General features: G+C 64.0%; 2 protein-coding genes across 11 annotated transcripts; both read right to left on the bottom strand.

The window, feature by feature from the left end:
• Positions 1 to 6,518: 6,518 nt before the first annotated feature.
• VPS28 (VPS28 subunit of ESCRT-I) lies at positions 6,519 to 11,493 on the bottom strand. 5 transcript variants are annotated; one of them, XM_082719595.1, is made up of 11 exons: positions 11,311 to 11,391; positions 10,457 to 10,620; positions 9,355 to 9,421; positions 8,718 to 8,746; positions 8,567 to 8,604; positions 8,248 to 8,337; positions 7,779 to 7,884; positions 7,578 to 7,679; positions 7,075 to 7,128; positions 6,889 to 6,980; positions 6,519 to 6,796 (listed from the first exon to the last, which is right to left on the bottom strand). In XM_082719595.1, the coding sequence occupies exons 3-11, from the start codon at positions 9,389 to 9,391 to the stop codon at positions 6,679 to 6,681; spliced, it is 666 nt and encodes a 221-aa protein (XP_082575721.1). In that variant the 5' UTR covers positions 9,392 to 9,421; positions 10,457 to 10,620; positions 11,311 to 11,391; the 3' UTR covers positions 6,519 to 6,678. The 5 variants fall into 5 exon arrangements, with proteins under 5 accessions (XP_082575721.1, XP_082575720.1, XP_082575718.1 ...); XM_082719594.1 differs by having other exon boundaries at positions 6,519 to 6,744; positions 11,311 to 11,387; XM_082719592.1 differs by lacking the exon at positions 10,457 to 10,620 and having other exon boundaries at positions 11,311 to 11,493.
• A 169-nt stretch (positions 11,494 to 11,662) lies between these two features.
• On the bottom strand, positions 11,663 to 24,617 carry TONSL (tonsoku like, DNA repair protein). Of its 6 annotated transcripts, none has more exons than XM_082719590.1 (27): positions 24,396 to 24,617; positions 24,026 to 24,196; positions 23,835 to 23,930; positions 23,491 to 23,633; positions 22,550 to 22,733; positions 22,087 to 22,216; positions 21,700 to 21,871; positions 21,501 to 21,615; positions 21,118 to 21,263; positions 20,870 to 21,022; positions 20,530 to 20,655; positions 20,230 to 20,410; positions 19,093 to 19,175; positions 18,904 to 18,993; positions 18,519 to 18,591; positions 18,279 to 18,442; positions 17,847 to 17,970; positions 16,963 to 17,711; positions 16,791 to 16,867; positions 16,241 to 16,394; positions 16,056 to 16,134; positions 15,241 to 15,542; positions 14,923 to 15,094; positions 14,103 to 14,278; positions 13,510 to 13,583; positions 12,978 to 13,111; positions 11,663 to 11,919 (listed from the first exon to the last, which is right to left on the bottom strand). In XM_082719590.1, exons 2-27 carry the CDS (start codon positions 24,048 to 24,050, stop codon positions 11,726 to 11,728), a joined length of 4,116 nt encoding a protein of 1,371 aa, XP_082575716.1. In that variant the 5' UTR covers positions 24,051 to 24,196; positions 24,396 to 24,617; the 3' UTR covers positions 11,663 to 11,725. The 6 variants fall into 6 exon arrangements, with proteins under 6 accessions (XP_082575716.1, XP_082575714.1, XP_082575713.1 ...); XM_082719588.1 differs by having other exon boundaries at positions 17,847 to 17,985; positions 24,396 to 24,607; XM_082719587.1 differs by lacking the exon at positions 24,396 to 24,617 and having other exon boundaries at positions 16,241 to 16,397; positions 17,847 to 17,985; positions 24,026 to 24,122.
• Positions 24,618 to 27,134: the final 2,517 nt, after the last annotated feature.

Raw genomic sequence — 27,134 nt, 5'->3', positions numbered from 1 at the left:
GGCATGCTGAGACCCCCCGCCGACGACGCGCTCGGAGCTCTGGGCCGGACTGGGGCTGGGCTCGGACCCGCCCGCACCCACGGGACCTCTCCCCGGTATTTGCTGCCGGGCTCTGTGATTGGCTGCCTGAGGTGGTGCGGGTTAACCATTCCAGCAGTGGGTCCTTCCCACCGTGGCCGTCTGTTGGAGGTCAGAGGCGCTGCTTGTGGGGGGCGAGGATGGGTCTCCCTGGGGCAGCCTTGGCACCTGCTCGCTGGGCTGCGGCTCCTGGGAGCAAAGGGGCAGAGGCGACGGTCGTGGCCAGCGCTGATGAAGTCCCAGAACCTAAGTCAGGTTTGGTGGGGTGAGGAGGTTCGGAGCCGACGACCAAAGAAAGAATTCTTAAGACGTCGTTGGTGCAAAATGGTGGTTTATTAAAGCACGGGGACAGGACCCGTGGGCAGGAAGAGCTGCTGCCCCGGGTTGTGAAGGTGGGCATGTTATATACCCCACGGTTGGGGGGAGGTGGTGAAGGAACGGGAGATTTCAACAGAGTTTTCACATGTTAGGGAGGGCCTACAAGGTGCCGGGGGGAGTCCTTGCCCTTCTGGCCTGATCAATGTCGTCTTTAGGTCAGGCATTAACATCAAGATAGTTGGGAGATTCTTGGCGGGGCATGCTATTGATAAGGGAACCTCCCTGTTTAGGTCTCTAGGACATCTTGTAGAGCAAGGGAGATTCCTGTTCTGCAGGATTGCGATCCCTGCAAGTTAACTATTTATCGTTCTATGGCGATCAGGGCTGCCTGAGGAACGCTACACGTATGGAGGGGAGCGGATGGAGAGGGGGTGCGAGGCGCCAGCTTCTGCTTTGTCCTCAGCCAGCCTCCTGCTCCCTCATCAGCGCGACGAATCGACCAGGATAACCATGGGGGCGAAGAGGATGATGAAAAAAAGTTAAACAGAGGTGGGGGCAAGGGGACACTGAAGGGGTGTCCGACAGGGCTGAATTTATTCCACGTCTTACAAGCATTTATATGGCAGACCACAGTAGGAGCAATACATTGGTCCCTAGTCAGAAGACCACAAGTTTCGGGGCGCCTGGGTGGCTCAGTGGGTTAAGCCGCTGCCTTCGGCTCAGGTCATGATCTCAGGGTCCTGGAATCGAGTCCCACATCGGGATCTCTGCTCAGCAGGGAGCCTGCTTCCTTCTCTCTCTCTGCCTGCCTCTCAGTGTACTTGTAATTTCTCTCTGTCAAATAAATAAATAAAATCTTTAAAAAAAAAAAAAAAAAGAAGACCACAAGTTTCTATAACAAGTCTTTAACTACAAACAGACCTCGTGATGCCAGGTAGTCTCGGCTAAAGCCATTAGCAAGACAATCAACCAGGGAGTTGTCCTGGGAGGTACGGAACAACAAGGACCACTAAGAACTCATGACCCTGGCCACATGGTTCCTTACTGTAGGGAGAGCCTGTGGGAAGTCACGTAGGCGAGCGCACGACACGTAGCACAGACCCTTTCTCAGTGTTACTCAACTTTTCCCGTCCTTAAGCTTGTCAAGGTGTCCGGACTTCGAAGGAGACACAAGTCAGGGCCTGGTTGGATCTTCGACTCTGGCCGTGCCGTGGCCTCCAACAGGCGACCCTCTCTCCTGCGGCTGCTGCCAGCAAGGGGGCCTGGAGCAGAGGTGCAGGCTGCCCCCCAGCCCCACAGGGCCCCATCCCCAGCCTTCTGCCTCACAGACCCTGCACTCAGCTCTGCCCCACTCCCCTGCCAGCTACTTCCCTGCTTGGCTTCCTGGGCTCGGCCCCCACCCCTAGCCTTTGAGGCCCCAGCTGGGGGTGGGGAGGTGGGGCTTTCTCCTCCCAGGCCTGGGCTGGGGCGTCCCTGTTGGGGGTTGGATTCTGAAGGAACCGGAACCGAAAAGGTGCTGGCTGAGCCACGCTCCCCTTCCCAGTGGAAATTTCTCGAGGAGATGGCCAAAGCCCCACAGCCGAAACGGGGAACCTGGGCCTTCTGCTCGCTGCCACCGGGCAAGGGTGTCTTGGGCTGGGTGGGCGGGAGCCCAGGCTTTAGGCCCAGGAGCTGGCAGGAGGGCTGTGACTACCCGTTCTGCACCTGCCCCTCCCTTTTGGCTCCCTCCCTGGTCTTTGAACCCATTGACTTATCTCTGCCTGGTTGGCAATGCTGGGGGAGGGGCCGGCCCCTCCTGGAGCCCATGGGTCCCCTTCCCCACCTGGTGCAGCCGACCACTGACCCTGAGCCCTGTGAGGTGTGGCTGGGAGCTTCCGGGCTTCTGGGAGCCTAGACCTGAGGACTCTGTCCCCAGAGTCCTGTGGTGCCCAGGGCAGGGCATCACGCTGAGCGCAGTGTCTTGGGCCTGAGGTCACCCCACCCACACACGTGCTAGAAGGTGCCGCAGCGGGACCACACAGCAGTCTGCTGTCTCTGAGTCCGGAGAGGGAGCTGGGCCAGAGAAGGGGACAGGAACATCTTGCAGGGGCATACAGGGCTCTTGGAGCTCTGGGTCAACAAGCCGATTCGGGCACAGTTCTGAGGACCAGGGGCCCAGAGTGGCCTCTTTCCTACCCCACTGCTCTGGGGTCCCTGGAACGGTGGAGCAGGAGTTTGGCACCCGGCTGCTACCTCAGGCCATCCACTGGCCAGCCTCTGAGCTCTGGGCGAAGAGCGCAGACCAGCTGTGCAGGCCGGCCCTCCTGGGTCCCGGGGCCGAGTGGCCGAACTGGGGAGCCCTTGAGGGGCAGGCATGTGGCTTGTCCCTCGCAGCCCCTCTGAGCTCAGTAACGTTCGTGCTGGACCACGTTCCTTTGCTTTGTGCGGCTTTCCTGACGGGTGGGAGAAGAATGACCCACAAAGAAGTCAGCTGTCGGAGAAGGGGAGCAGGGGACGAGAGCCGGACTGTGGCCCGGGAGCCAGCGAGGACACGGGGAAGACGGTGGCCAGGGACAGCTCCTCAGTCCCGTATTTGTTAGATACAGAACAACAACAAAGGAGAAGAAACGAAGGTGATGACAGCAGCCGAGGGTTGGCAGTAAGCAGGAAGGAGCGTGAGTCCTGTTGGTCGCGGTCTTAGAGGTGAAGGGGGTAAGGGGGTGGGGCGGTGGGGGGCTGTGGGGGGCTGTGGGGGGCGGTGGGGGGCGGTGTGGGGGCGGGGGGTGGTGTCCTGTCCAGCGGACGATCTGTAGTCGCGCCAACACACTTAACTTAGAGGGACTCCCGGAACAGAGGCATTCTTGGAGGCAGGGAAGACAATGAAAAAGGGAAGTGGGCGGCGTTCCCAGCCGCTGGGCTTCCAGGACGCCCCAGCCCCTCCTGCGGCTGGTACAGGTTCTTCTCCAGGTCACGTTTCGGCTGCGCGACCAGTACGACTCCTCGTCAGTTCAAGTTACAGTTGAAGCCGTGTGCTGTTCCGAGGGACACTTACAGCGTCGTGTCCCTCACCTCTCCCCGCGGATGGCCTCCTGCCCGGCCCAGAGCAGCCCGAGAGCACGTCCCCGGCCCCCTACACCTCGGACAGCTGCCTGCGCCGCCCCGCCCCCGCCCCGCCCCCGCCCCGCCCCCGCATGTCCCCGCAGGGTCCCATCATCCAGCAAGCGCACGGCGGCCACCGCTACACCCTCATTCAGTGCTCACAAGCCCGGCAACAGCAACCTGGGGCGCCCGCCAAAGGACGACGGGCGCAAATGTGGCCTGTGCTCGCGGGCGGGCTGTCGTTCAGCCTTCCAAAGGAAGGGCGTCTCTGGGTGGCCGGCTGACAGCCTGTCACTCTTCATCTCAGGGTCATGAATTCAAGCTCCACGTTGGGCACTTAAGAAAAACGGCGGGGGAGGGGGGAGGAAATTGTGACACGAACACAACAGTGAGAAAAACACCAGCCACAGAAAGACAAGCCTGTGTGGCCCGTTTGTGGGAGGAGCTGGTGGAGCCCGAGGGCCTGGAAGAGGGACAGGGGGCTGCGAGGGGCTGGGGGCCGGGGAATGGGGAGCTAGTGTTTGTTTTCTGGAGACAGACTTTCCATCCGGGAAGATGGGGAGAGCCCCACGGGACACGTGGCAGTGGACTGTACTGCGTGCCGCCGAGCTCTACAGCGGTTCACGCCGTTGGGCCTCTGGCAGGCTCCAGCGGAGGAGCCTGGGTCTCAGGGTTTTGAGTTCAAGCTCTACGTTGGGTGTAGAGACGCCTTAAAAATAAAATCTTCGGGCGCCTGGGTGGCTAAGTGGGTTAAAGCCTCTTCCTTCCGCTCAGGTCATGAGCCTGCTTCCTCCTCTCTCTCTGCTTGCCTCTGCCTACTAGTGATCTCTGTCTGTCAAATAAATAAATAAATAAAATCTAAAAAATAAAAATAAAATCCTCAAAAAAGGTATTTAAAATGACAAATTTGTGCTCGCTTCGGCAGCACATATACTAAAATGGCAAATTTTATGTTACATATTATTACAATTTTTAAAAAAAGGGGCGCCTGGGTGGCTCAGTGGGTTAAGCCTCTGCCTTCAGCTCAGCTCATGGTCTCGGGGTCCTGGGATCGAGCCCCGGCGGGAAGCCTGCTTCTCCTTCCCCTGCTTGTGCTTCCTCTCTTGCTGTGTCTCTTTCTGGCAAATAAAATCTTCGGGGGAAAAAAAATAGAGCAAAACAACCCTCCCTGCCCCTTCAGCCGCAACTGACAGTGGGAACTGCAGTTTCTAGGTCTGGTGGTCTCTGCCAGGCTCCCCTAAACCCTTGCTCCTGGCCCCCAGTCTTGTCACGGTCCCCAAAGTTCCCCGAAGCTACGCGGGCCAGACTCCAGTGGAGCTTCTCCTCCTCCTCCCGGCCCAGGACCCACTGGCTCCTCATTGCCTCTGGCCTCTCTGGGCTTCCTGGGCCGCAGACACCCTTTCTTGGGCTCCTCTGCCGGTCTCTGCCCAACCTGCGAGCACAACAGTGCTGGTCCTCGGGCCTCTTGGATAGAATTCCTGGCTTTCTGCCCTGGAGATGCCAAGCCTTCGTCTTCACTCCGGAACTCCCGCTTCTGATATCCAGCCACCCGCTTGACAAGCCCCCCTGACCAGCTGGCCCAAGTCTGAGTCGGCCTCTGCAAACCTCGCCGGCTGCCCTCTCACGAAAGCCTGTTCCCGCAGGTGTCCGCGTGTCGCCAGGACCCCCTCCAGCCGGCTGTTCGGTGCTGGGCCAGGTTATTCGCTGCCCCGTGTGTCCAGCCCGTGGCAACCCCATGTGTGCAACACACGGCCAAGTCCGCACCCACAACCCCAGGGCCCCTCTTTGCCGGCTGTTGATCCTGCCCTCAACCCCCACCAGTCGCCTCTCTACCGTCTTTGCCTGGTAAGACCCAAGGAATGTGCACGCCACTGCTGGCGCGCGGGGCTCCAGGTACAATCCCAAGGCCTCCCCTGGCCGCCCCACTCTCCCTGCCTGCTCTGCTGTCCTGACTGTTCCATGTGCAACAGCAACCTCCACCCGCACCTCAACTCCATCTGAAACACTCCATGCCTGATTTGTTTTTTAAAGATTGTATCGTATTCATTTGACAGAGATCACAAGTAGGTAGAGAGGTCACCCCAGAGAGGAGGAAGCAGGCTCCCTGCTGAGCAGAGAGCCCGATGCGGGGCTCGATCCCAGGACTCTGAAATCATGACCTGAGCTGAAGGCAGAGCCTTAACCTACTGAGCCACCCTAGGCGCCCCTCTACGCCTGATTTCAATGCCACAGACACCCAGAAACACGACTAGGAAAAGGAAAACTATGAGCTCTGGCAGGTCCCTTAGCCCATGCCAAGGTCTGGAGCCTTGGTCTTGTAGTCTGTGGCTGCCCGTCCATGGGGACGTGGGCTGACATGGCTTTGTGGTCTGTGGCTGCCCACCCGTGAGGATGTAGGCTGACGTGGCGCTGCAGGCAAGGGCGGCCCGCGGAGCTGCTATGATGAACGTGAGTAGTGAACCAGCTCCGGCCTTTGAACGCCCACGTCCTCACCGGCAGACTGCAGCTCCCCCGGCCCAGGCAAGATAGGTCGAAGGGGTCCTGAGGTACCCACCACCCCAGCCTTGCTCCTGATGGAGGACACCCTCTTCGGGACAGGACAAACTGCCTCCCCCATCTGTTATCTACTGGGTCCCTGGTGACCCAGTAGGAGGACAAAGCCCTGCGCTGGCCTGTGGCGTCTCCCAGGGTGAGAGAGAGGAGGGGCAGCACAGCAGCCTCCGTCTGCGGCCAGCTGGGCCTCCAAATGCCCAGAGCTCTCAGATGAAGGGGGGGATGCAGAGGTGGCGGGCAGCTTCCCGTGTGGTCAGTCAAGCTGTACATGGCCCAGGTGAAGTCTCGCCTCTCTCCTGTTCGCCGAGTGCCCACTGGGGAGGCTGCGGGCCCTAACCTGGGGCTCAGAACCTGCCCTGACGAACGGGCTGTGTGTTCAGGGCCTACGTGCTCCAATGAGACAGGATGCCACCCCGCGGCCCAGAGGGAGCACAGGCAGGCCGCGCAGACCCACACAGACTCGGTCGGGGGAGAGCAGTTCACAAGAGCAGGGCGGTCAGAAAGGGTCTTTATTGTGGGGAGGGTGGGTTGAGACACCAGGGACGGGCACCCAGATGGAGCCACTCTGGGTGGCAGGACACAGGAGGACTATCCGGGGGACAGGCACGCGGCGCGCTGCAGAGCCCTCCCAGGGACCCCGGGCCGGGCGGCTCAGGCGTGCAGGAAGCGGTTGAAGGCGTTGTAGGCCGACTCCAGGTCGAAGAGCATCTGGCGCACCTGGGAATCGTCCAGCTCGTCGGAGGCCGACATGCCGCTCAGGGTCTGCAGCCTGGGGGAGCACAGCGCTGAGGGCATGCGGGGGAGGGCCTTCACGGTCCCCAACAGAGGACAGAGAACAGGGGTCAGGGCAGGGCTCCTCACCACTGGCTCACAGTCTGGCGGCCCTCGAAGTCCGGGGGCAAGTGGCTCATACGGTGCATGGTCTCCATCAGCTCCCGCAGGTCAGGCTGGATCTGTGGACGGGATGGCGGGCTTCCTCTACCGGGAGCCCTCCCCTCCCCACCGCCACGCCGCCCTCTGGCCCCCAGTCCCCGCCGGGGGCCCCACCTCGTCCATGGCACGGATCTCCAGGCGCAGCTTGTCCATCACCGTGATGAAGAGCTGGGGACGAGTGCGGGGGTGAGCCTGGGGCCGAGGGTGGGGGCCATCTGCAGACCCACGCTAGCCCCCACCAGCCCCTCTCGGGCCTCGAGAACTCCCTGGCTCCCTCCTCAACACTCTGGTTACTTGGGTCCCTGCTGCACCCGTTCCCACAGCCTGTGAGGTCCTCCACGTGCCACCTGGCCCACCTGCTGCTGTCCGTGGCCCCGCTTTGGCTGTGTGCCCCCCAGGGCGGTGGGTGCATGGGAGCCCCGGCAGGGCTGACCCCGGGTGCGTCCAGGGAGGAAGACCTCCCCACCCCTTTTGTTCCGAGCTGTGGAGAGCCCTGCCCGATGGGTGTGAGCGCTGTGCAGCTCTAGGAGCCCTGGGCTTCCGTGGCCACGTGTGGCCGCAGTGGGCGGCAGGGGCCCTCCTGACCACCCCAGCCCCCGCAGGCGCCGAGGCCGCACCGAGACCACGTCGGCGATGCAGCGGTTCAAGTTGCCCTTGTCGTCTTTAATGGTGATGGGTCGGTCCTCCCGGATCCTCTCCATGGCGAGCGGGCAGTCCAGCTGAGGGGCAGAGCTGCTGTGGGCACTGGGGCTCCCAGGCCCAGCGCCCTCCCAACAGCTCCTCTCCCGACCCCCTGCTCCCTCGACCTGCTCACTCACACGGAACTTGCGGCAGAATTCATCAATGGAGCTGATTTCTGCGCCCTGAACCTGCCGGAAGGCGGCTTTGTACTGAACCAAGAGCCGGGAACACGCAGCGGTGTATCTAGGGAGAGGGCCAGGCTGCTGCCCTCAGCACCAGGCCGGCCCAGCCCAGCAGCCCTGCTCACCCCGGCCCATCCAGACACAGGACAGCTCTCCCGGAGGGCTGAGTGGCAGAGCAGAGACGGGCCACCGAAGGCTGCAGCGTCCCTAGGGACCTAGACAAGAGCGCTGGAGAGGAGGAAGCAGAAAGGAGGGGGCGGCCCCCGCACGGCCCCCCAATGGCCCCCACACTGAAGTGAAACCACATGAACCCCCAGCCCCGGCCTCAGTGCCCTGTTCTTGCTTCCCGCTGAGCACCCGGGCCCCGGGCAGAACACGCCTCCCACGACCGGTGCTCAGGACAGGTGCAAGGACAGAGGCTCACTCGTTGGGGGTGACGCAGTCCTTGATGTAGGCCTTCTCCAGGGCCTGCACCGTCTTCACTACGGCGAACAGCTCGGCCATGTTGTCGTACCTGAGGGCAGCGTGTCCATCAGGCCATGGCTGCAAAGCCCCTGGCGCCCGCCGTTGCCAGGGTGAGGCTGTACTTGGGCACACCTGGCAGAGGCTCCTTGGGGACTTTCTGCAGCCTGACCCCATGTACTCCTGACCTCAGTGCGGGGGTGGTTTGGGGGCTACGGGACACGACGTGCGTGTGGTGGGGGGCGGGGGCACAGCGTGCATGTGGTGGGGGCTGGACTCACTTCTCCCGCTCCCGGGCATTCTTGTACAGCTTCACTTCCTGTCAGCGAGAGGAGGCAGTGTCAGCAGGACCGCGTGGCCGCAGGGTCTTGGTGGGGCTCACACAGGGTCTGCTGTTGGCCGGTGCTGGCCAGGCGGGCATCCGCCACTCACCTCGTAGAGCTCCGGCTTGTTTCCAGGCGCTGCAACAGAGCAGAGAGTAGGCTGACCGCCACGGCGACGCCAGGGGCCTTGTCCACTGGCCCCAACCCCGACCCCATTCCAGCGGCCCACACAAGGGCTCACTCCATGAAAGGTCCCGAGGAGCCCAGAGAGAACCGAGGGTGGGACTCTAATTTCCGCACGCCCCGTCTGTGGGCAGGGAGCTCCGAGCAGAAGACGATCCACTGAGGTCAGGAGGCCACACATCAGGCCTGCCCACCCCCACCCCCCATTGCTCCTCAGCTACCTCCCGCTGAAGCGAAGCGACCACACCTTCCTTATGGTATAGTGAAAGGACACATATGACATCTGTCACATGCTTTGTGACCTTTCCCCTGGCTTGACTCCAGGATGCCCCTCCCCCCCACCCTGAGGTTCCTAGCGCAGTGAAGTCATTATCTCTGTTCCCAGCTGGCCTCGCCTGGAGGTCTCCTCTGGCACCCCTGGGGATGAACGGCACCAGAGCCCAGCCGCCCACTGAGGCTGCACGGGGGAGACACTTACAGATCTCCCCACGACCCCTGGCCTCTGCAGCAGGGGTGAAAGCTTGGCCCTTTGGGTCCCTGGGCTCACCCCGGGCCCCACTCACCTCCGATGCCCGGAGTGGCTGGGATCCCGTGAAACATCCTGCAGGCTCCGGTGGCTACAGCAAAGACCTAAGGAGTACAGCCAGCGCCAACTTGAAGGTGACCTCGAACACTCCTGGACCTCACGAAGACTCTCCCAGCCCACAGCAGTCAGATGAGAAACACGGGCCACAGGACACTGACAGTCCCATGAAGAACTGCTTTTTTGCTCTTTTTCTCGGTCTTCCCTTGCTAGGCTCTGCACCCCCCTTTGCACATGCCTTACAGTGCAAATAACATCTGTCCTCACTGGTCAAGGTCAAGGAGTTAATGATTTCTTTGTGGTCTCCCAGCATAGTAGATAACTTCCAAGAAGTGACTGGGTGAGGCTGTCCTGTACCTGTTCCATCCACAGACTCTAGACTCTGTGACGCCAAGACCCCCTGGTCCAGGGATTAATTGATTTATGGAGAACACCTGGACACTTACCTTTGTTCTGGGCAGTTCCTGGATACCTGAGAGGATATATACACCAGACCCCAGTCCTCAGGAAAAACCTCAGACCCCAAGCAGAGAGACTCACTCTTCTCTCCTTTCTAAGTTTCCCAGAGGCTCCATACAGCCTCTCACTTACACACTCAGGAAACTGCTCTCACTTCCTCCTGGCTCATGTCTGGTTCTGCGTCCTGTGTGAAGGCAAGGACCCTTTTGGCGGGTCCTGCAGGACCCCTCTGGGCCCTCAGACCTGGCTGGCCTACGTCATAGTGATGAACACATATAGCACTACCCACGGTGGTGGGAACACGGGCTCTGCCTGAGACTGTCAGGACAAAGTGGGCGCAAAAGCGCATCTCAGGACAGAAGGGCAGTGGCAGCAAGGGGTCAGGGCTCCCTGACCGCTACTGGGAGCCAGGAGAAAGATGAGAAGGTGGCAGCTACCAGAAGACCTGGGGAGGAGCCCTTGGGCAGAGAGAACAGTAACTCGTAACTCATAACTCGAGGCCTTTACAGAGAAACAGGTAGAGGAGCAGACCCGTGGGGAAGACGGAGAGACGGCATGAGAGCGCACAGCCCCACAGGTCAAGAGAGGGTGTGTGAGGTTCACACCAACAGGGCAGAAGCTACGGAGGGGCTGAAGTCAAGCTCTCGAGGCTCCCAGCCATGCAGTGGGCCGAGAAAGAGAAGGCAGGAGGCCCCTGGGAGGGTCCTGCCCCCTCAGGAAGCTGCTGCAGGGGCTGGAGCCAGTTTGACACGCGCTGGACACGAACCCACCAGGCCCACTGAAGTATCTGAAAGGGGACGTTAGTTAAAAAGGAATCAAGAGCGATACCCCTGTGCCTGGCCCGACCACCATAGGGTGCCCCTACTGCCCACTCCTAGGGAGCTGGAGACGCGGGAAGAGGAAGCGGCCGCAGCAAAGCGCCCGCCGGGGTGGGTGTGTGCAGGCAGCCGAAGTCGGAGAGGCCCAGGCCAGCCGGGCTGACCCGGGACCCTGGGGCTGGGCGGGTCCCACGCGGGGCGACCAACAGGGAACGGAGAGGGCGAGCGGCGCGGGCAAGGAGCGCGCGTGCGAGGGAGGGTGTCGTCTGGGAACGCGGATGAGGGACAACAGCCCCCGGGCGGCGGCGGAGACTGTCCAGCCGTCGTCCCGGGTTCTCGGGAGGACCGGGCCCCAAGAGCGGGGGCGCAGCGAGCGCCCGCAGTTCCACGGGGCAGTCCACTCGGGCGCGGAAACCGTGCGGCCCGCGGGCCGAGAAGCGAGTGTCCCCACGACGCCCACGCCGGGTCGCGATCCACCGCCTGGCAGCTCCCGGGTCCGCGCGAGCAAGGAGGCGCCCCGAGCGCGGCGCACCCCGGGGGCCCGGCCTGGCTCGGGACCGGGACGCGGGAGTCCCCCCGGATGGCTGCGGACGGGCCCTCCGCGGCGTGACGGCGCCCGCGGCCCTTTCCCCGCCCCACGCCCCCCACCAGCCCGGTACCTGGGCCGACTCGGCGGGTCGGGGACTCGGCGCCGCGGTGCGCGCCCCGGATCGACCGCTCGGCGCTCCCTTGTCCGTCTGCGCCTGCGCACGCGCGGCCCGCCTCCCCCACCCAGCCCCGGCAATCTGCGCTCGACCCCCAAGGTCTGCGTCTGAGCGCACCTCCCCCAGTCGACGAGCGAGCATGCGCGTCCCCACCGGCTGGGCCCCGCCCCCTGCGGGGAGGGGCTCGGGCAGGGGAAGGCGGGCTTCGTGCCCCCGGGGCCTCCGAGTGCCCGGAGCTGCCCTCCCGTCCCTGCCGCAAAACGAACCCCGCCTTCCGCCCCCCACCCGTCTTTCAGGCAGCAACAGGGGCAGCAGCAGCGTCCGTTTATTTGAGGCGTTGGGGGGAGGGGGCCGGGCAGCGCCCCCGGGGTCACAGGCGCCTGAAGAAGAGCTTGGACCCTCGGTCCAGTGTGCACGCGCCGGGGCCCGCCCGGCCGGGCAGCAGCTGGCGCAGGGCGGCCCGGTCGTCGGGGGAGAGGCGGCGGCTGCACAGCTCCAGCTCCTGCACCCGTGCGGTGATCTCGCGCCACAGGCCCAGGCGCAGGGGGCCCTGGACAGCACAGCCTGCAGAGGGGAGGCGGGAGCGGGGCTCAGGGAGCTGGAAGCCTCTGCGACTCCCGCGCCTGTGTTCTCTTCTCTGTATCCGGGCGGCCCCCCCGGAAGAAACGCACTTCCTCTGAGGCCAGGAGGGCCACAGCACAGGGCGTGGGCAGAAGCCCAGGCGAGGCCCAGAAACACTCTAGGAAGGGGTTCGTGGGCCCTTGTCGGAGCCAGGGGTCGCGCAGGACGGTCCCTGGCTCAAACACACAGGCAGTCACGTGCATGCCACTTTCTAGGACGATGCCTGGATTTGTCCATAAATGGGCACAGCAGCGGTGCCTGTGGGTCTCCAGAGGCCACTGAGCTGTCAAGGTCTGAGCTCCAGGGAGCCCAGAGTGCCCAGTGGGCTCAGGACCCTAGGGAGCTAGGGGAGAGGATGGGTCCAGATGCTGGTGTGCAGTTAGCAGCCCCTCGGCCGTGTGCAGTGGGGGATGAGGAGCAGGAAGAAGCCAGGGGTTCCCTGTGTGGATGCCCACTCCCGGTCCCTGTCCTCCTGGAGGGCAAAGCCTGGACTCTCCAGCCCCAGGCCCTAGCTGGATGTGCGGGCTACCAGGAGGGCCGTTCACCAAACAAGCATCTCCTGGCATCATCTTCAAGCCAGCTCGGTAGGGCACTGTGCCTGGGTGTGGCCAGAATGAGAACAAGCTAAGACACTACAGGCTGGGAAAGTCAGGGTCCCAGCAGCCCCTGCCAGGAAGTGGGAAGGTCCCTTGGTGGCAAGGTTTTGCCATCCTGACTTAGAGCTCCTTCCTCTTGCCAAGGTAGTTAGGAAATCCTCTTGGAAGGGGTCCAGCCCTCCAGCCACCATGGTCTCGGAGGGTCAGGCTGAGCGGGTTAAAACCAGAGATCCCATGTTCCTCCTGCCCCACTGTTTTAGGAGCTGGGCTCACACCCCGTTTGAGTCACATGGGTCACTGTCCCCCACTGTGTCAATCTCAGGGGACCCAGCCCTCCTCTTGCCATCTGGCTGGTGGCAATGACAGCCTATTTAGAGGAGGCACCTGGACCTTAGGTAGGTTCACCTGACAGGCCAAGGAAGCTGAGGCCTTGGGGCCGCATCTGGAGTGCAGACAGGAGCTCCTCCAGACCCACACAGCTGACGTCCGGGTTGGCAGACAGGTCCAGTGACACAAGTGAGGGGCAACATGGAAGGCACCTGCAGTGGCGGGAGGGAGGGGCCCCCAGCGCCAGAGAAAGCTGCCCCAGACCAATCGCAGCCCAGGGAGCCATAGGCCAGGCCCCACAGGCGCAAGTACTTCCCCCACGCTAGCTGCACAAGGCCACGGCCCAGGCCTGGGAATGCCTGTCTGGCTCGAGGGCCCAGCACTCCCAAGAGCCATTTGAAGCCGGAGGGTCAGGAGTTGCCCCTGCATGGGTTGTTGCACAAAGGGTTATGGGAAGGCTCTCCGCAGCCTCAGGGACGTGGCGAGAACAGGAGGCAGGGCTGAAGCGGGAAGGAGCTGGGTCCTGGGACACACTTGGGGGAGAGCTGGTGCCCTTTCCTTGCCCGACCCAGCTCCCCCCGGGTTTGGGCTTGAGATCAGACCCTATTACCTGCTCAGGTCTCTCACTGCCTTGTCGTCCAGATGGTTTGCAGACAGGCTCAGGTGAGCTAGAGTGCAGCCTTCCTAGACAGAGCAGAGGCCCGAAGGGGGCTGGGCTGAGTGGGGCGCCTGCCCTCCCTGTTTCCCAGTAGAGGCCCCACATGCAGGTCAGATAGCTTCCTTCATCCTTGGGAACAAGGGGGCAAAGTCTGCCTGACTGCCCCTGCATCAGAGGGGGCCCTCTGATTTGCAGATCACAAGGACACACCTCCCCTTCCAGGGGGAAGCCGCACTTGCCCGTGAAAATCACGGGCACCAGACCCACAGGGAGGAGCCAGGGGAGAGCCCTGGGAGGCCTGGCAAGACGTTGGGACCCGTCTGGGGCAAGGAGTCTGCCCTGGGTCCCGGGCACCCTCGCTGGCCAGGAATTCAAAGCCTGAGGCAGGCAGCTAGCTCCCCAGAAAGGTTCTCCCACAGCTTTTCCTTCTGAAGGCACCACCCCCTTCCCAGGCCACTCCCACCCCTGCCTGGTATCTGCTGTGGGACCACAGGCTGGATGGCCCAGGGCTGTCTGCTTCAGCAAACCCCCTCAACCAGACATACCTTGGCCAGGTATCTGACCACCGGCTCCACGAGGCCCGAGTCACTCTTGTCGGCTGCCACAGAGCTCAGCTCCAGGCGCTGGAGGGTATGGGCAGGCAGGTTCTGCAGGGCGTGGGCCAGGGCGTCGGGACCCAGGATGTTGTAGGACAGAGACAGTGTCTTCAGGTGCTTGGCATCTGCACAGGGGACCAGAACCTGTCAGCCACACATAACGGCCACCCCAGCTCAGCTGCAGTCCCAGGCCCCACGCCCTCACGACCCCCAGATGAAACTATCATCCCTGAGATTTCGGTGCAAGCGGAACTGGAGGAACTTCTGTCCAGGGTGTCCCAGGCAAGGAGAGACGGGGCCACTCCTCAGTCCATCTTCTCCCCGACATCCCTGGGCCACCTGCCTCCCCATACCTGAGACAATTCGGGCAACCCAAGACAGGCCCTGGGCCTGGAGGTCTGTGCACCATTGGGTGGGGGCTGGGAACGCCATCTGCTGCCCAACCCCACGTCTCCTCTGCTGTTGTGCTCATGTCTCTGAGCCCTGAGCCCTACCACCTGGTCCACCACTTCTGCAGAAAGGCCCCTAGAGGACTACCAGTTCCCAGTTTCTCTGTACTGGGACTGGGGTTCTCTGCAGCCTCCGTGTGTCTATAAGAACACTCAGGGCTGGTGAGAACACCAGGACTATGACGGTGGCCCACGGCATGTCCTAGGGGAATGCCCAAGCCCAGGCAGGCCCAGCACGTCCAGAGGGCCCTCTGTGCCCCTGGACGTGCCCTTCTGATGACAACCGGAACCCTGGGATGTGGACGTGCCCGTCAGCTTACCTTGGAAGGCACTACCTAGGGCTGCCTGGTGGCTCAGGAAGAAGCTGGGGCCGAAGCCACAGGCCTGGAGATGCAAGGTACTGAGTGAGGGGCAGCCCTGAAGGATGGATGCCAGGGCCCAGCCACAGCCGTCCCCAAGGGGGTTCATGCTTAAGTCCAGCTCCTGCAAGTTCTGTGGAAGACACAGGGCCCTCTGGAGGATCTGGTCTCCTTGGCGTCCCCGAACAGGCCAGCGGCTCTCTCCCAAGTGCACCTTTCCACCTGATGATAGGCCAGATGCCAGCCCTAGTACCAACCCGCTGCTCCCCAAGCCTCTACCTGCAAGGTGGTCTGCCCCTGGAGGCCTGCGGCAAGCTGGCGCAGGCCTTCGGATCCCAGGTGATTGGAGGACAGATCCAGGAGCATCAGGCTGGGCATGGTGCCCAGGGCAGCCAGCAGCTCAGCGGCACATCCGTCCCCCAGCCGGTTCCCTGCCAGGTGCAGCTCCCGGAGCGCCGCGTGAAGCTTGAGGGCCCGCAGCAGCGGGGTGAGCTGGGTCTGACGCAGGGCCAGGGAGCCCACGCTGAATGAGGGGCCGGAGCCCTGGCGGTCCATAGCCTGCAGCACCTGTGGGTGCTCCTCTGGGCGGGGAGGGAGGGGGTGTCACCAGCGCCAGAATCTGCTGCTCTGCCCTGGGAGTCCTGGGGACCCCATCAAACATCCCTCCGACTTGTGAGCCTTGGGACACCCACCAAAGGGACCACAGAGGCCACTCCCACATGCCCGGAGACCCAGCATTGCAGGAGACCCAATGCCGGTGGGTGCCACTGACCTCTCTCTGCATTCTCACGCCCTCCTGGGCAGGGCCCTAACCTCTGCCAGGCACCCCACATCTCACAGTGCCCAAGCCAGGCTTCCTTGGAAAGCTGCCCTAGGCCTAGCCTCCGGTGGCTCTGCTGACTCTACACCGTGCACCACCAGCAGGACCAACCTTCCTCCACCTGCCACCCACAGTGTGGGCACTGGGTAGAGGAGGAGGGAGTATGCCTCACTGGCTAGCCATCTGGGGCTCTGGATGGTAGGCCCCAGACCTGAGAGGGGCGCAGGGATGTGCCTATCCGCCCAGGCCACCTCGAGCTCTCTTGGGCCCTTACCTTGTTCCAGGCTCTGGCAAGCCCTGCGGTAGCGATCAGTCAGTGGGGGGAGGTCCCACGAAGTGACTTCCGCCAACACCTGCAGAGCACTAGCAGTAAGCAGCCAGAGGGGCCCCCGGGGCCGGGGCCCGCTCCGCGTGGGGCCGGGGCCCGCTCCGCGTGGGGCCCAGGCCCCGACTGCTCACCTCCTCGTTGCTCTGCAGCACATCAGGTATGGGGTCCTGCGGGGCCAGCAAGGCTCCCTCCTTTCGCAAGACGAGCCTTGGCAGCAGCCCACAGGCCTGGCAGTAGCGCTGGGCAGCCTGCTCGGTTAGCCAGGCCACAGAGTGGGTCTCCCCGCTGCTGGCACAGAGGGAAAGCACAGCTGGCTGGGACACTGGGCACACTGAAGAAGGCCCCCACAGTCCTGCTGTCCCCGCTCTGGGTCTGTGGTTCCTTCATCAGTGTCTGCCCTCCTGGCCCTGCTCGGACGTGCACGCGCCCCCAGCAGCCTGACACACTTCCAGCTCTTCCACGCTTTCCCTAGGGGCCACAGGGCTTGAGCCAACCCCTCCAGGGCCCTGCCTATGCATATGCAAGTCCCCCTGGCCCTGGTCTGCCACCTCTCCCCAGCCACAGCAGTGGTGACACACCGTCTGAGAGGGCCCTCGCTACCCGCGCCATCCGATATGCAAACACAAGGCTTCTCCCAGGGCCACAAGGGGAACAGGGACTTGGAGGGCAGGTGCTACTCACCCATGCGGGACGGGGATGAGGAACAGGCTGTCCTGCACACGCACTCGCACGCGGATGGGAGGGGGCAGAGATGGACCCTGGTGGGTGGGGACATGGGGGGCGGCAACAGGCTGAGTCAGAAAACAGTCACCCACCCTCACCACCCACACTTCCGCCTGAGGTGTACACCCACCGGGGGCTGGCCTGTCGCTGGGCTGTCCCCACTGGGCCCTGAGGTCCTGGAGAGGTCAGGGCTCCGTGGAGGCTGTGCCGCTGGGCTGCCATCTCCCCCTGCCCCGCCTGGTGCGTTCCAGCTCCTGAGATGGGGCAGCCGGCTCTGCCTGGCCCGGGCCCGGAGCCCGTCAGGGCTCTTACCGCGGCCCGAGCCCGAGCCACGGGGACTGGGGCTGTTCCCACTGCCCTGGGGGTGGGGCCGAGAGCCATCCTGGTGGCTGCGGGTCAACGGGGAGTCGGCCTCCAGCCAGTCCCCGGCTAGACACTCCTCCTCCGGGATGAGCGCTGCCCGGGGCGTGGTGGGCTCCCCTGGGCCCCGCAGTAGGCTGGGCCCAGGGCGGCAGATCTGGGCACCAGCCACACCTCGGATGGTTGCCCGGGCAGCACTTGCTGCCACTGCCTCGCTGCCGCTGGGGTAGCCAGGCACCCCAGCTTTGGCCTGCTGTATGGGCACACGATGTCGGGGCCTCTTGTGGACGGGCCGGCAGGGGCCCGGGGAGTCCTCGCCCTCCGAGCTGCTGCTGCTGGCCAGCTTGGGCCTGCTCCTCCGAGGCCTGGCCACAGCTGGAACTGTGTGCCCTGGGGAAACCCTGGCATGGGCCTGAGAGTGCTCTGAGGGTTCCAGGCCGGGGCTCAAGGGAGGAGAGAGCTCAGGGTCGAACAGATGGTTCCGAGGAGAGGTGTGGGGGGCCGCAGAACTGTGGGGAGCTGCGGAGAGACAGAACGTAGCATGACGCCACGCCCAATCCCGGCCACCCAGGCTGGAATGTCTGAGAAGCAGGGGCTAGGGGACTCGCAGGCCGGCGATGGGTTTCCCCAGGGGCACAAGAGGCCTCTACTTGCCTTGGCCTGAGGAGGCCACTCGGAGCAGCTGCTCCATGGCAGCGGCCTTCGCTCGGGTCTCACTGTCCAGATCCTTGCTGTACAGCTTCACCCACTGCTGCAGCGTCTCCCGTGGGCTGTGCCCCTGCATGGCCGCCAGCTGAGTGGGGTCAGCAGGGGCACCGCCCCACAGCCTGAGCCCGCCCAGACCACAGCCCCCCGCAGCCTGAGCCCGCCCGGACCATAGCCCCCCGCAGCCTGAGCCCGCCCGGACCACAGCCCCCCGCAGCCTGAGCCCGCCCGGACCACAGCCCCCCGCAGCCTGAGCCCGCCCGGACCACAGCCCCCCGCAGCCTGAGCCCGCCCGGACCACAGCCCCCCGCAGCCTGAGCCCGCCCGGACCACAGCCCCCCGCAGCCTGAGCCCGCCCGGCCTGCGCTCCCTTCCGCTCACCTTTGCGGTTCGGAGCGTGACAGACGCTCCCCGTTCGATGAGGAGTTGGGCCACCTCAAAGTGACCGCAGTGGAGGGCGTCATGAAGGGGCGTGATGCCCTCACAGCCCGGGCCGCCCGGGTCATCAACCCGAGCCCCGTGATCCAGCAGGAAGCGCACGATGTCTGTGGGCCAGGGGACGCGAGCTAGCTCCCAGCCCTGGTCGGCCCCCTTCCTGGGACGTCCTGGCCCCGTACTCACCCACATGCCCATAGTTGCAGGCCTCGTGCAGGGGTGTCCAGCCACAGTAGTCCCGAGGGTTCAGAGGGTGGCCCTGTGAACGAGGAGGAGAAGTCCAGCCTGGCCGTAGGGCCCTGAGGCTCCAGGAGGGCCAGGCCTGGGTCTGGGTCTCAGAGCCCAGAACGGGCCCCACGCCAGCCCTGGCCCAGATCCCAGTGGAGAGAGCTGGTCTGCATATAAGACACAGCATCTCAGGGAGGCCTCTGTAGGGGCTTGTGCAGGGCTGGCGCTCCCTCCGGCCCCCCTGCCCTATGCCACCCCCTTTGCGGGGAGGGGGGACTATATACCCCAGGGCAAAGTCCCCGCTATGGCCCACAGGGGACCTCGAATGAGACGGCAGGCCCACCTGTCTTACGAGGTCCTGGACGCGACCCAGACGGCCCTCGATGCAAGCGCGGTGCAGCAGAGTCTCCCCAACGTCATTGCGTCGGTTCCACTGCGGCCCGCCGTGCCAGGACAAGGAGCAGAGGTGTGAGGGGACCAGGCGGCCCTGGCAAGCATGGGGGACCACACGCCGCCCCCACACCGTCCTCACCTTGTTCACCCTCGGCGGGCCCAAACAGCCCTGCAACTCCTCATCCTCCTCCAGCCGCTGGGACCCGCTCTCGGCATCGCCCTCTGGAACAGAGCCGAGACCACTCCAGGTAAGCCAAGGCCCAGAGCCCTCTGCCCTTCCAGGCCTGGAGGATGGAGGTCCGGTGACCACAGCCACCCCACTGCCAGCCCTGCCTGTGGCTGTGCCCACCCACCGCCCTCCTGCCCACAGGGGTGCTCCTGTCCACCACGTGCTGACCTCTCACCCCGCGCTCAGACCCTGCTCTGGATCGTCCCAGCCCACATGCCTGTCCCTGTCCTGGGAAGCAGCTTTGCCAGCTGAAGTCAGGCTCATGTTAGGAACAGCGTGTCGCATGAGCCCAGGGGCCTTCTGCCTGTCCATACCCAGCCTTCCCCCCGGTACCTGCCTCCAGCTCACACCGCCTGACCCCACTCCTGTGCCTCTGGTCCTTGTAAGAACCTTCTTCTTCATGCACTCCTGAGTGGTGTCACTTGAAGTTCCTGCTTTGGTCCTCTGACTCCTGTGGCTCCCCACAACTGCAGCCTAACCTGCTTCTAAAGCATGGCACAGCCTTCCCACCACCCTTGGCTTCTCGCTGAGAGGTTCTGGAAGCCACTCAGGTTCAAAACTGAAATGATTCCTCCTGGCCCGAGGGACAGGTCTCCAGCCCCGCCTCTCAGCCAGAAGCCAGGGGCCTGCCTGCACCCACCACCTGGGCTTCCAGCCCCAGCCCGCTCAAGGCCACCCCTCGAAGCCACTTTCCATGGGGCAGCCCACGCCAGCCTGGGCACGGCAGCCCGTGTGTTGTCTCCAGCCCCATCTTGCCTGCCCTGTGCCCCCCCTCATGGTGCCATTTCTCCAGGTCTGACCTTGCAAGTCCCTCACTCGCAGACGCCCACTAGCCTTCCCGTCACCTGCTCCTCCAGGAGCCGCTCCAGCCTCTCTGCACACAGCTGTCTTCCGTCTACAGGCGCTGAACACCCTTTCCGGGCGGGGCTGAACCCTCCTGTCCCCAGCCGGTGAGCAGCCCCCACAAGGGCCCCAGCCTAGGGCCCAGCCCGGAAGGCATCAGGGAGGAGGGGCCAGGGTGGCTGGCTCGGCTGCCCGGGGCCTCACCGCTCTCTGAGAGCTCCACGTCACTGAGCTCGGGAGTGGCCTCGTCCTCCTCTTCCTCCTCCTCCTCCTCTTCCTCCTGCTCTCTGGGCGCGCTCAGCTCCTGCAGGCTGGCCGCGGTGGCCGGGGCCTCCTGGGGCCGCAGCCTCAGCTGCACGGCATGGAGGTGCTGTAAGATCTGCCTCTGAAGGGCAGGGGACACCAGGCTCAGGGCCACAGGGCCACCAGACCCCCGCAGCAGGGGAAGGGGGGTGCAGAGCAAGGGCTGTGGGGACACCGTGCTTGGAGGTCATCGCTTCGTACCTGGAGCTGGGGCCGCTGGGCCTGCTGGGCGCAGCTGAGAGCCTTCTGGAAGCATGGGGCCAGCTGCTCGTAGGCGTCTCCGGCCTCCTCCCGGGACAGCGCGATGTTTAACCAGGTCTGGGCCTCCTGGAGCAGGAGGAGGAAGGATGAACTTGGTGGCTGCCGCCCACCCCACTGAACCCCAGCCAGCGCTCCAGCTCCCCACTGCGGCACACACGGAACAGCTCCGGAAAGAGAATGCTTGTCCTGCCCAGCACTCGAGGGTGGCAGGGCTAAGGCAGAGCTGTGGGGGCCGACTCGGAGCCCCTTGCAGCCTGGGCCGGGTGCCGTCACCGCTCACCTCCAGAGCGTCCCCACCGCGCAGTCTCAGCTCCTGCTCGTAGTGGGACACGGCCCGGTGGTGGTCCTTCATGTCTCCCAAGGTGGTGGCCAGGGACACGTGGATGACGGCCAGCTCGGGCCCTGGCCGGCCCAGCAGCTCTGCGAGGTGCAGCTACAGAGACAGCAACGGTGAGGCCAGGCCTGCCTGAATCGTGCCAGTCTGGGCCGTCACCACCCCCTCCTCCCGCCTCGGCAGGGGAGGCACACCTGCTTCTGGTAGGCCTCAGCCGCCTTGGGGAAGTCACCCGCCTTGGAGAACAGGTCCCCCAGCTGCTCACAGATGCCCATGGCGCCCTGGGGGTCGCTGCTCTCGGCCTCCCGCAGCCGCTGCTGCAGCCGCACCACGGCCAGCACTGCAGGCAAGAGCTCCACATGACGGGAGGCACAGTGCGCCTCTGCCCGGACTGCCCCTTGTCAGCTGTGTGCCCGTCGGGGGGCCATCCACACTCTCCGTGGCCCCGCTCTCCCCTCAGTAACGGGGGGTGGCAAGAGAACGCAGCCCATGGGGTCGGGGGGGGGCAGGGAAAGCCTCCACACAGGTGCTGCCAGCTCCCCACCCCTTCTGGGGGACTTCAGGTCCCCGGGCTCACCGTATTTGAGGGTCCGGCCGACTGCGGCCTTCTGCAGAGGCGTCTGGAAGCCCAGCCTGTAGGCTTTCTTCAGGGCTCTCTTGGCGGCCAAAAAATCCCCCAGGTCTTGGAGGATCTGGGAAGGCGAAAGAAGGTGAGGCCTGCAGACTCCCCAGAGCCCGAGGTCCTCCGCAGGCTAAGCCCAGGGCCGGGAGGGCACCTGTGAGATGAGCACACAGCACTCGCTCTCCATCCGTTCCCTCCGCAGGACGCGGGCACACTCTCGGGCCCCCTCCAGGCAGCGCATGGCTTGGGAGTGCTGCCCTCGGCGCCAGTGGACGGCACCCAGGTTGTAGCGGGCGCGGAACAGATCCTCGAGGAGGTGGTTCTGCCTGCGGGTGGAGACCGGTGCTCAGAGCGCCGCAGGGATGGCGCAGAGGGCACCAGACGGTGCCAGGGTGCGGACGCCAAGCCAAGCCTGCTCCTTCCCCAGCACGCGCCGCCGTGCTCTAGGCATGCAGGGGGGCTCCTCTGCTCACGGGAGACAGCACGGGGCGGGAGGGACGCCCTCTCACAAGGCTCCTTCCTCTGGGCACAGGGGACTTACTCGGCGAGGAAGATGCTCTTCCGGAAGTAGTCGTCGCAGGGGGCCGCCTGCTGCAGGCTGTCGAAAGTGAGCCCCAAGTTCAGGTAGAGTCGGGTCCTCATTTCACTCAGTTCTCGCTTGGCCAACGTCCCTGGAAGGTGCCCCCTCATTCGCACATTCAGGGGCTCACACCCACATGGGGTACCAGCTCTGGGGCTGTGCAGCCTCTCCCCCACCGGTCTCCCCGTGTGGGGGGCCAGGGATCCTGCCACAGACGGGGCACAGGACAGAGCAGAGAGTGCCTAGACCGGAGGCTGTGAGGAGCATGGGCCATGTGTCTCCTCCTGGGAAGCTTCACAGACAGATCTCAGCCTGGCAAACGGAGGGCCCAGACTGGCAGAACCTGCCGTACAGGGAGGCTGTGGGGCCCCCCAGTAGCTCTGGAGTCAGAGGCGGGGGGAGCTGGGTCTCCAGGACCACTCACCCTGCAGCTTCTCGTCCACAATAGCCAAGCTCTTCTCAAAGGCAGTCTGTGCCTGCAGCAAGGTATCCTGTGACTGGCAATGGTCATAGATGTCCAGGTAGGTGCGGCCAATGGTGGCCCAGGCCCTCTGCACCTCAATGTGATTGGACAGAGAACGGGCCAGCTCCAAATGGCGATGCTGGTGCTACGGCGCAAAGGAATGGCTGTTGTGAGCCAACCCCCACCTCAGGCAAATCTCCTATGTACGCCAAACCCAGGAGGTCTCTACCTTTGCCCAGGAGAGTCCTCTACTCCCCCAAGTCCCCACAGAGCAGGCCAAAGCCGGGCTCCACATGTCCCATCTCTTCTATGCCAAGGGCTGCCTGTGGGGACGGTGAAGCCACACTCTGCCCAGCCAGTGTCGTCGTGAGGAAGACATGAGTGGGAGTCAGCTAGGCACTGCAGCCGCACTCCCAGGACCAGAGCAGGCCCGTTGTGGACAGTAACAGCTGAAGTGTTACGTTTGAGAATGGTTGCGGGGAGTAGGCTCCTAGGACAGGCTATGATGTGCCTGCCCCAGGACCAGCCTACAGCCCCCTGGCGCAGGTCTGTCCGCACTTGATCTTAGCCAAAAGGCCGAGAAGCGATTGGCGCAGGGCTGTCCGCACTTGATCTTAGCCAAAAGGCCGAGAAGCGATTGGCGCAGGGCTGTCCGCACTTGATCTTAGCCAAAAGGCCGAGAAGCGATTGGCGCAGGGCTGTCCGAAGAACAGGCCGCGTCCATGCGTGTCCTCCTCCAGCCGGAGGTCAGACGCTGAAGACTTGTGCTTCTCTCCTCAGAAAGGGACCGGCAGGAAGTGGGGACTCTGGAGGGCTGGTGGGGTTGCAAGGGGGATGGGGGGTGGGGGTGGGCCCTGGGCCCTGCCCTGCCCCTGCCCTGCCCCTGCCCTGCCCCTGCCCACCTTCAGGGCGGCTGAGTAATCCTCCAGCTCGGCCAGTCGCTCCCCGATCTTGCGGTGGGCCACGGCGCAGCCCAGCGGGTCGTCGACGCTCTCCAGGAGCTGGAGCTCATGCTGGTGCTCTCGCAGGGCCTCTGCGTAGCGTCCTGGGAGGGAGGCACGGCAGGCTTCAGCCCCCGCCGGGCAGTCAGCCAGGGGCCGCGCGGGCGAGGCTGTGGCTGGCCCCGGGCTGTCCGCTCCGCAAGGTTCCCGGCCCCCCTCCCCGCCGCCGGTCCCGGTCCCCACCCCCCCGCGCCCCAGCTGTCCCGGGCCCGGACCACGGCCCGGGGCGGCCGCGGGGCGCGCACCATGGCTGGCCAGGAGCTCCCCCAGCTGGTGGCAGAGGACGGCCTCGTCCCGCAGCTGCCCGTTCCTCTGGGCCTTGGCCTTGGCCTTGCTCAGCTCTGCAGAGAGAGGGAGACGGAGCCGGGAGGCTGGGCTCCTCCGCTCGGGCGGGCCGGACCCGCTCCCCGCCCCGCGCCCGGCCCGGGACACTCACGGCGAAGCTCGCGCTCCACGCTCATGCTCCGGCAGCCGCGCGCGGGGCTCCGGACTTCCCGCGCCGAGGCCGCGGCCCCGCCCCAGGCCCCGCCCCCGCCGGGGCGGAGCCTCCCGGGAAATGTAGTCCTGCCGCCCGAAGCATCCTGGGAGCTGTGGTCCGGGTGGCGTCCTGATGGGAAGGGCGGTGAGAGAGCGGCGGGAGGATCCGCACCTCCCCAGCCCCCCAGGGCCGCGTGGGAGCTGCGCCCCACCCCACGCTGCCCCGCGGCCCCGCAGCCGCCCTTGGGGTGGGGTGACCTGGCTAGTGCCCGCGGGCCGCCGCTAACCTCTCCCGCGCGCGCCAGCCCCGCCCACACCTGCGACCTTACCTGGGGGACGCGCCGCCTTCCCGCAGGAGGAGGTGGAGGGGTTTAGGGCCCGGGACCCCGGAGGACTGGAGAGATGCGCGGAGTCCAGCCCGCCCCTTTCACGGAGCCTGCGGAACGGCCGCGAAGGCAGCCACAGCGGCGTCCCGTTCGCGGACACAAACCCCCAGGGCTTGGCCGGGGAAAGGCGCGTGGACGTGTTTTCCAAAATGAACAGCGCCGAGTGCTTCCTCCTCGATGCACACGCACTGGCCCCTTGTGGGCGCGGTGCACCCGGGCCGCGACCTCTGAACGCACGTCCTGTCTCCCGCTTGGAGAGCCAGACACCTGCCACTCCACGGCAGGTCCGGCCCTGGACGCGGGGTACCGAGGCCGCGGTCCAAAGGCCCCAGAGGAGGGCCAGAAAGGGTGGATGGTGGATGCATTAACTTCTGTGGAAATCGAAACAGACCCAACAGGGTAGGCCCCGCAGGCCGTGACTGGACCTTAAGACATGTAGTGGAGGGAATGATGGGAAGCGTAGATGGGCCTCTGGGTCCGGGGAAGACTGCCCAGGGCCAGCGGCCAGGCTTCAGGGATGCGAGCAAGGCCAAGCCCGAGGAAGTTTAAGAGATGGGAAGTGGGGGACGTCTGGGCGGCTCAGTTGGTTAAGCAGCTGCCTTCGGCTCAGGTCATGATCCCAGCGTCCTGGGATCGAGTCCCACATCGGGCTCCTTTTTTTTTTTTTTTTTTTTTTTTAAGATTATTTATTTATTTATTTGACAGAGAGAAATCACAAGTACACTGAGAGGCAGGCAGAGAGAGAGAGAGAGAAGGAAGCAGGCTCCCTGCTGAGCAGAGAGCCCGATGTGGGACTCGATCCCAGGACTCTGAGATCATGACCTGAGCCAAAGGCAGCGGCTTAACCCACTGAGCCACCCAGGCGCCCCCACATCGGGCTCCTTGCTCCGCAGGGAGCCTGCTTCTCCCTCTGACTCTGCCTGCCACTCTGTCTGCCTGTGCTCGCTCTCACTCTCTCTCTCTCTTTTACAAATAAATAAATAAAATCTTAAAAAAAGAGAGAGAGATGGGAAGTGGGACCCAGGTAACCCTCTTCTCTTGGAAGGGTAAAGCGCTCTTGGGTCCCTAGTTTGGTCTGGGGGTGGGGAGCTGAACAGGAAGGCCCTGAAACCAAGAGAGCTGCTTGGAAGGCTGGCTGGGGGAGTGTGAGGAGCACAGCCAGGGGCAAGGTGGAGCCGGGGCGGGGGTGGGCTCAGCTCCACAGGCCAAGGGCAGAGGGAGTCTCCCCAGGGCTGCTGGGAGCATCCAGCATTCACAAGACAGCCAGAGAGGACCCTGCTTCTCTCCGCCCACTGATCTGCCTATACCAGGCACAACTGAGCAAGGGCTGTGGGGGGCGAGGGGGGTTTGGTGGTAGCAGCTTCTGACTCTTGTCCAGACTGCTGGCAGAGCCCATGAGGCCGGCTTCTCATTTAAGGAAACACAGACAAAACGTGGTTTGGAATTTTTTTGAAACCATAGTTACATACAGAAAATATCCAAAGAGAACACAGACCACAATAGTGACATGTAAGTCATTTCCCACAGTGATAAAAACATCTCTCTCACTTTACTCTTTAAAAAATTACTTTTATTATCTTTGCAAATGTCTCACTTGGGTGAGGCGAGGGATGTAGTGCCCAGAGGGGAGGGGTGATGGCTAGGACTGGAGGGGCCCCCGGGACTCCCCCTCATCTGCCACAGTGCCTCCCCCTCTCTCTAGGTCAGGACACCACGATGGCAAGGGGTCCTGGAGAAAGACCGCCAGTGTTTTCTCGTTTCTAACAGCATGTAAATCAACCCCACCAGTGAGATGCCACAGGGAGGTTTATGGTGCCAGCTCCCAGGAGTGGCTGAGACGCACCACAATCGCCCGGGGTGTCTGTCTCCAGCAGCTGACAGCCTCAGCTGCTGAGCTGACCGTCACCGGGTGGGGGCCGTGCTGGGGACAGTTGCTGGGATGTATTACCACTCCTCCCGGGCACCCCCAGACACATACTCCTACAAGGAGAACCTTGTGTGGGTGCTACTCTGTCCCCCGCACGCCCTTGGGCTGCCGGAAATATTGGGCTATGCGCCCGCAGCACCCAGAAGCCCCTGGTGTGCAGATCCCAGCGCACCTGCCACCCCCATCCCAAAGGGCTGCTAGACCCGGGGATGCAGAAACAGGGCTGAGGAGGCCCAGCCACGTACCTGACCTGCATAGAGATCTGCTGCCCCCAACCCTGCCCCACTTGGGAGAGCCTTTGGGCACCACCCCTCTGCAGGCTCCGATCTCTCGTGCATGCACCCAGACAGGCAAGCCCGGCCTGTCCTGGCTCCTCAACCACATGGTCACCCTGAAATCCAGAAGCTCTAGAGATGGTGTCCACCCCTGAGAGAGGCTGAGATGCGATGACACAGCACCATCTCCTCTACACACAAGACCTGGCACACAGCACTCGGAACGTCCTCTTCCATGCCTGCCAGGTAGGGGGCAGCCCCCAAGGGCAGTGGGACTCATGCCAGGGGGTGCCCCCAAGGATGTGCTGGGGGCTGGGGAGGATCTTTCTTTGTGGAGGGTAGGAAAGCAAGCATAGCACCTCTGGGTGCCCTCAGCAGCCAGGCACAGATGGCCTTGCAGGAGGGGTTCCCTTGTGAGCCCCGTGCCCTAGGCTGGAAATGGGAGGCTAAGCAGTCTTCTCAGTATAACTAGGCCAGCTG

Source organism: Mustela nivalis (assembly GCF_964662115.1).
Source record: "Mustela nivalis genome assembly, chromosome: 2".
In the NCBI taxonomy this organism is placed as follows: Eukaryota; Metazoa; Chordata; class Mammalia; order Carnivora; family Mustelidae; genus Mustela; species Mustela nivalis.
Note: the sequence above shows the minus strand (reverse complement) of the source record. Positions and strands in the feature narration are given on the sequence as shown.

What these genes read in the sequence shown, in the direction of transcription:
- VPS28 (XM_082719593.1), bottom strand. Translation starts at nt 10,685, where the DNA reads ATGGTGGTCGGGCCAGGCACAGGG. An exon ending in AATTCTGCCGCAAGTTCCGT is followed by an intron (nt 7,680 to 7,778) that starts GTGAGTGAGCAG and finishes TCTGCCCCTCAG; the next exon opens with CTGGACTGCCCGCTCGCCAT. An exon ending in AGATCCGTGCCATGGACGAG is followed by an intron (nt 6,981 to 7,074) that starts GTGGGGCCCCCG and finishes TCCCGTCCACAG; the next exon opens with ATCCAGCCTGACCTGCGGGA.
- TONSL (XM_082719585.1), bottom strand. Translation starts at nt 24,050, where the DNA reads ATGAGCGTGGAGCGCGAGCTTCGCC. An exon ending in ATTACTCAGCCGCCCTGAAG is followed by an intron (nt 22,734 to 23,490) that starts GTGGGCAGGGGC and finishes TTTGCGCCGTAG; the next exon opens with CACCAGCATCGCCATTTGGA. An exon ending in TGCTGCAGAGCAACGAGGAG is followed by an intron (nt 16,135 to 16,240) that starts GTGAGCAGTCGG and finishes AGTGCTCTGCAG; the next exon opens with GTGTTGGCGGAAGTCACTTC.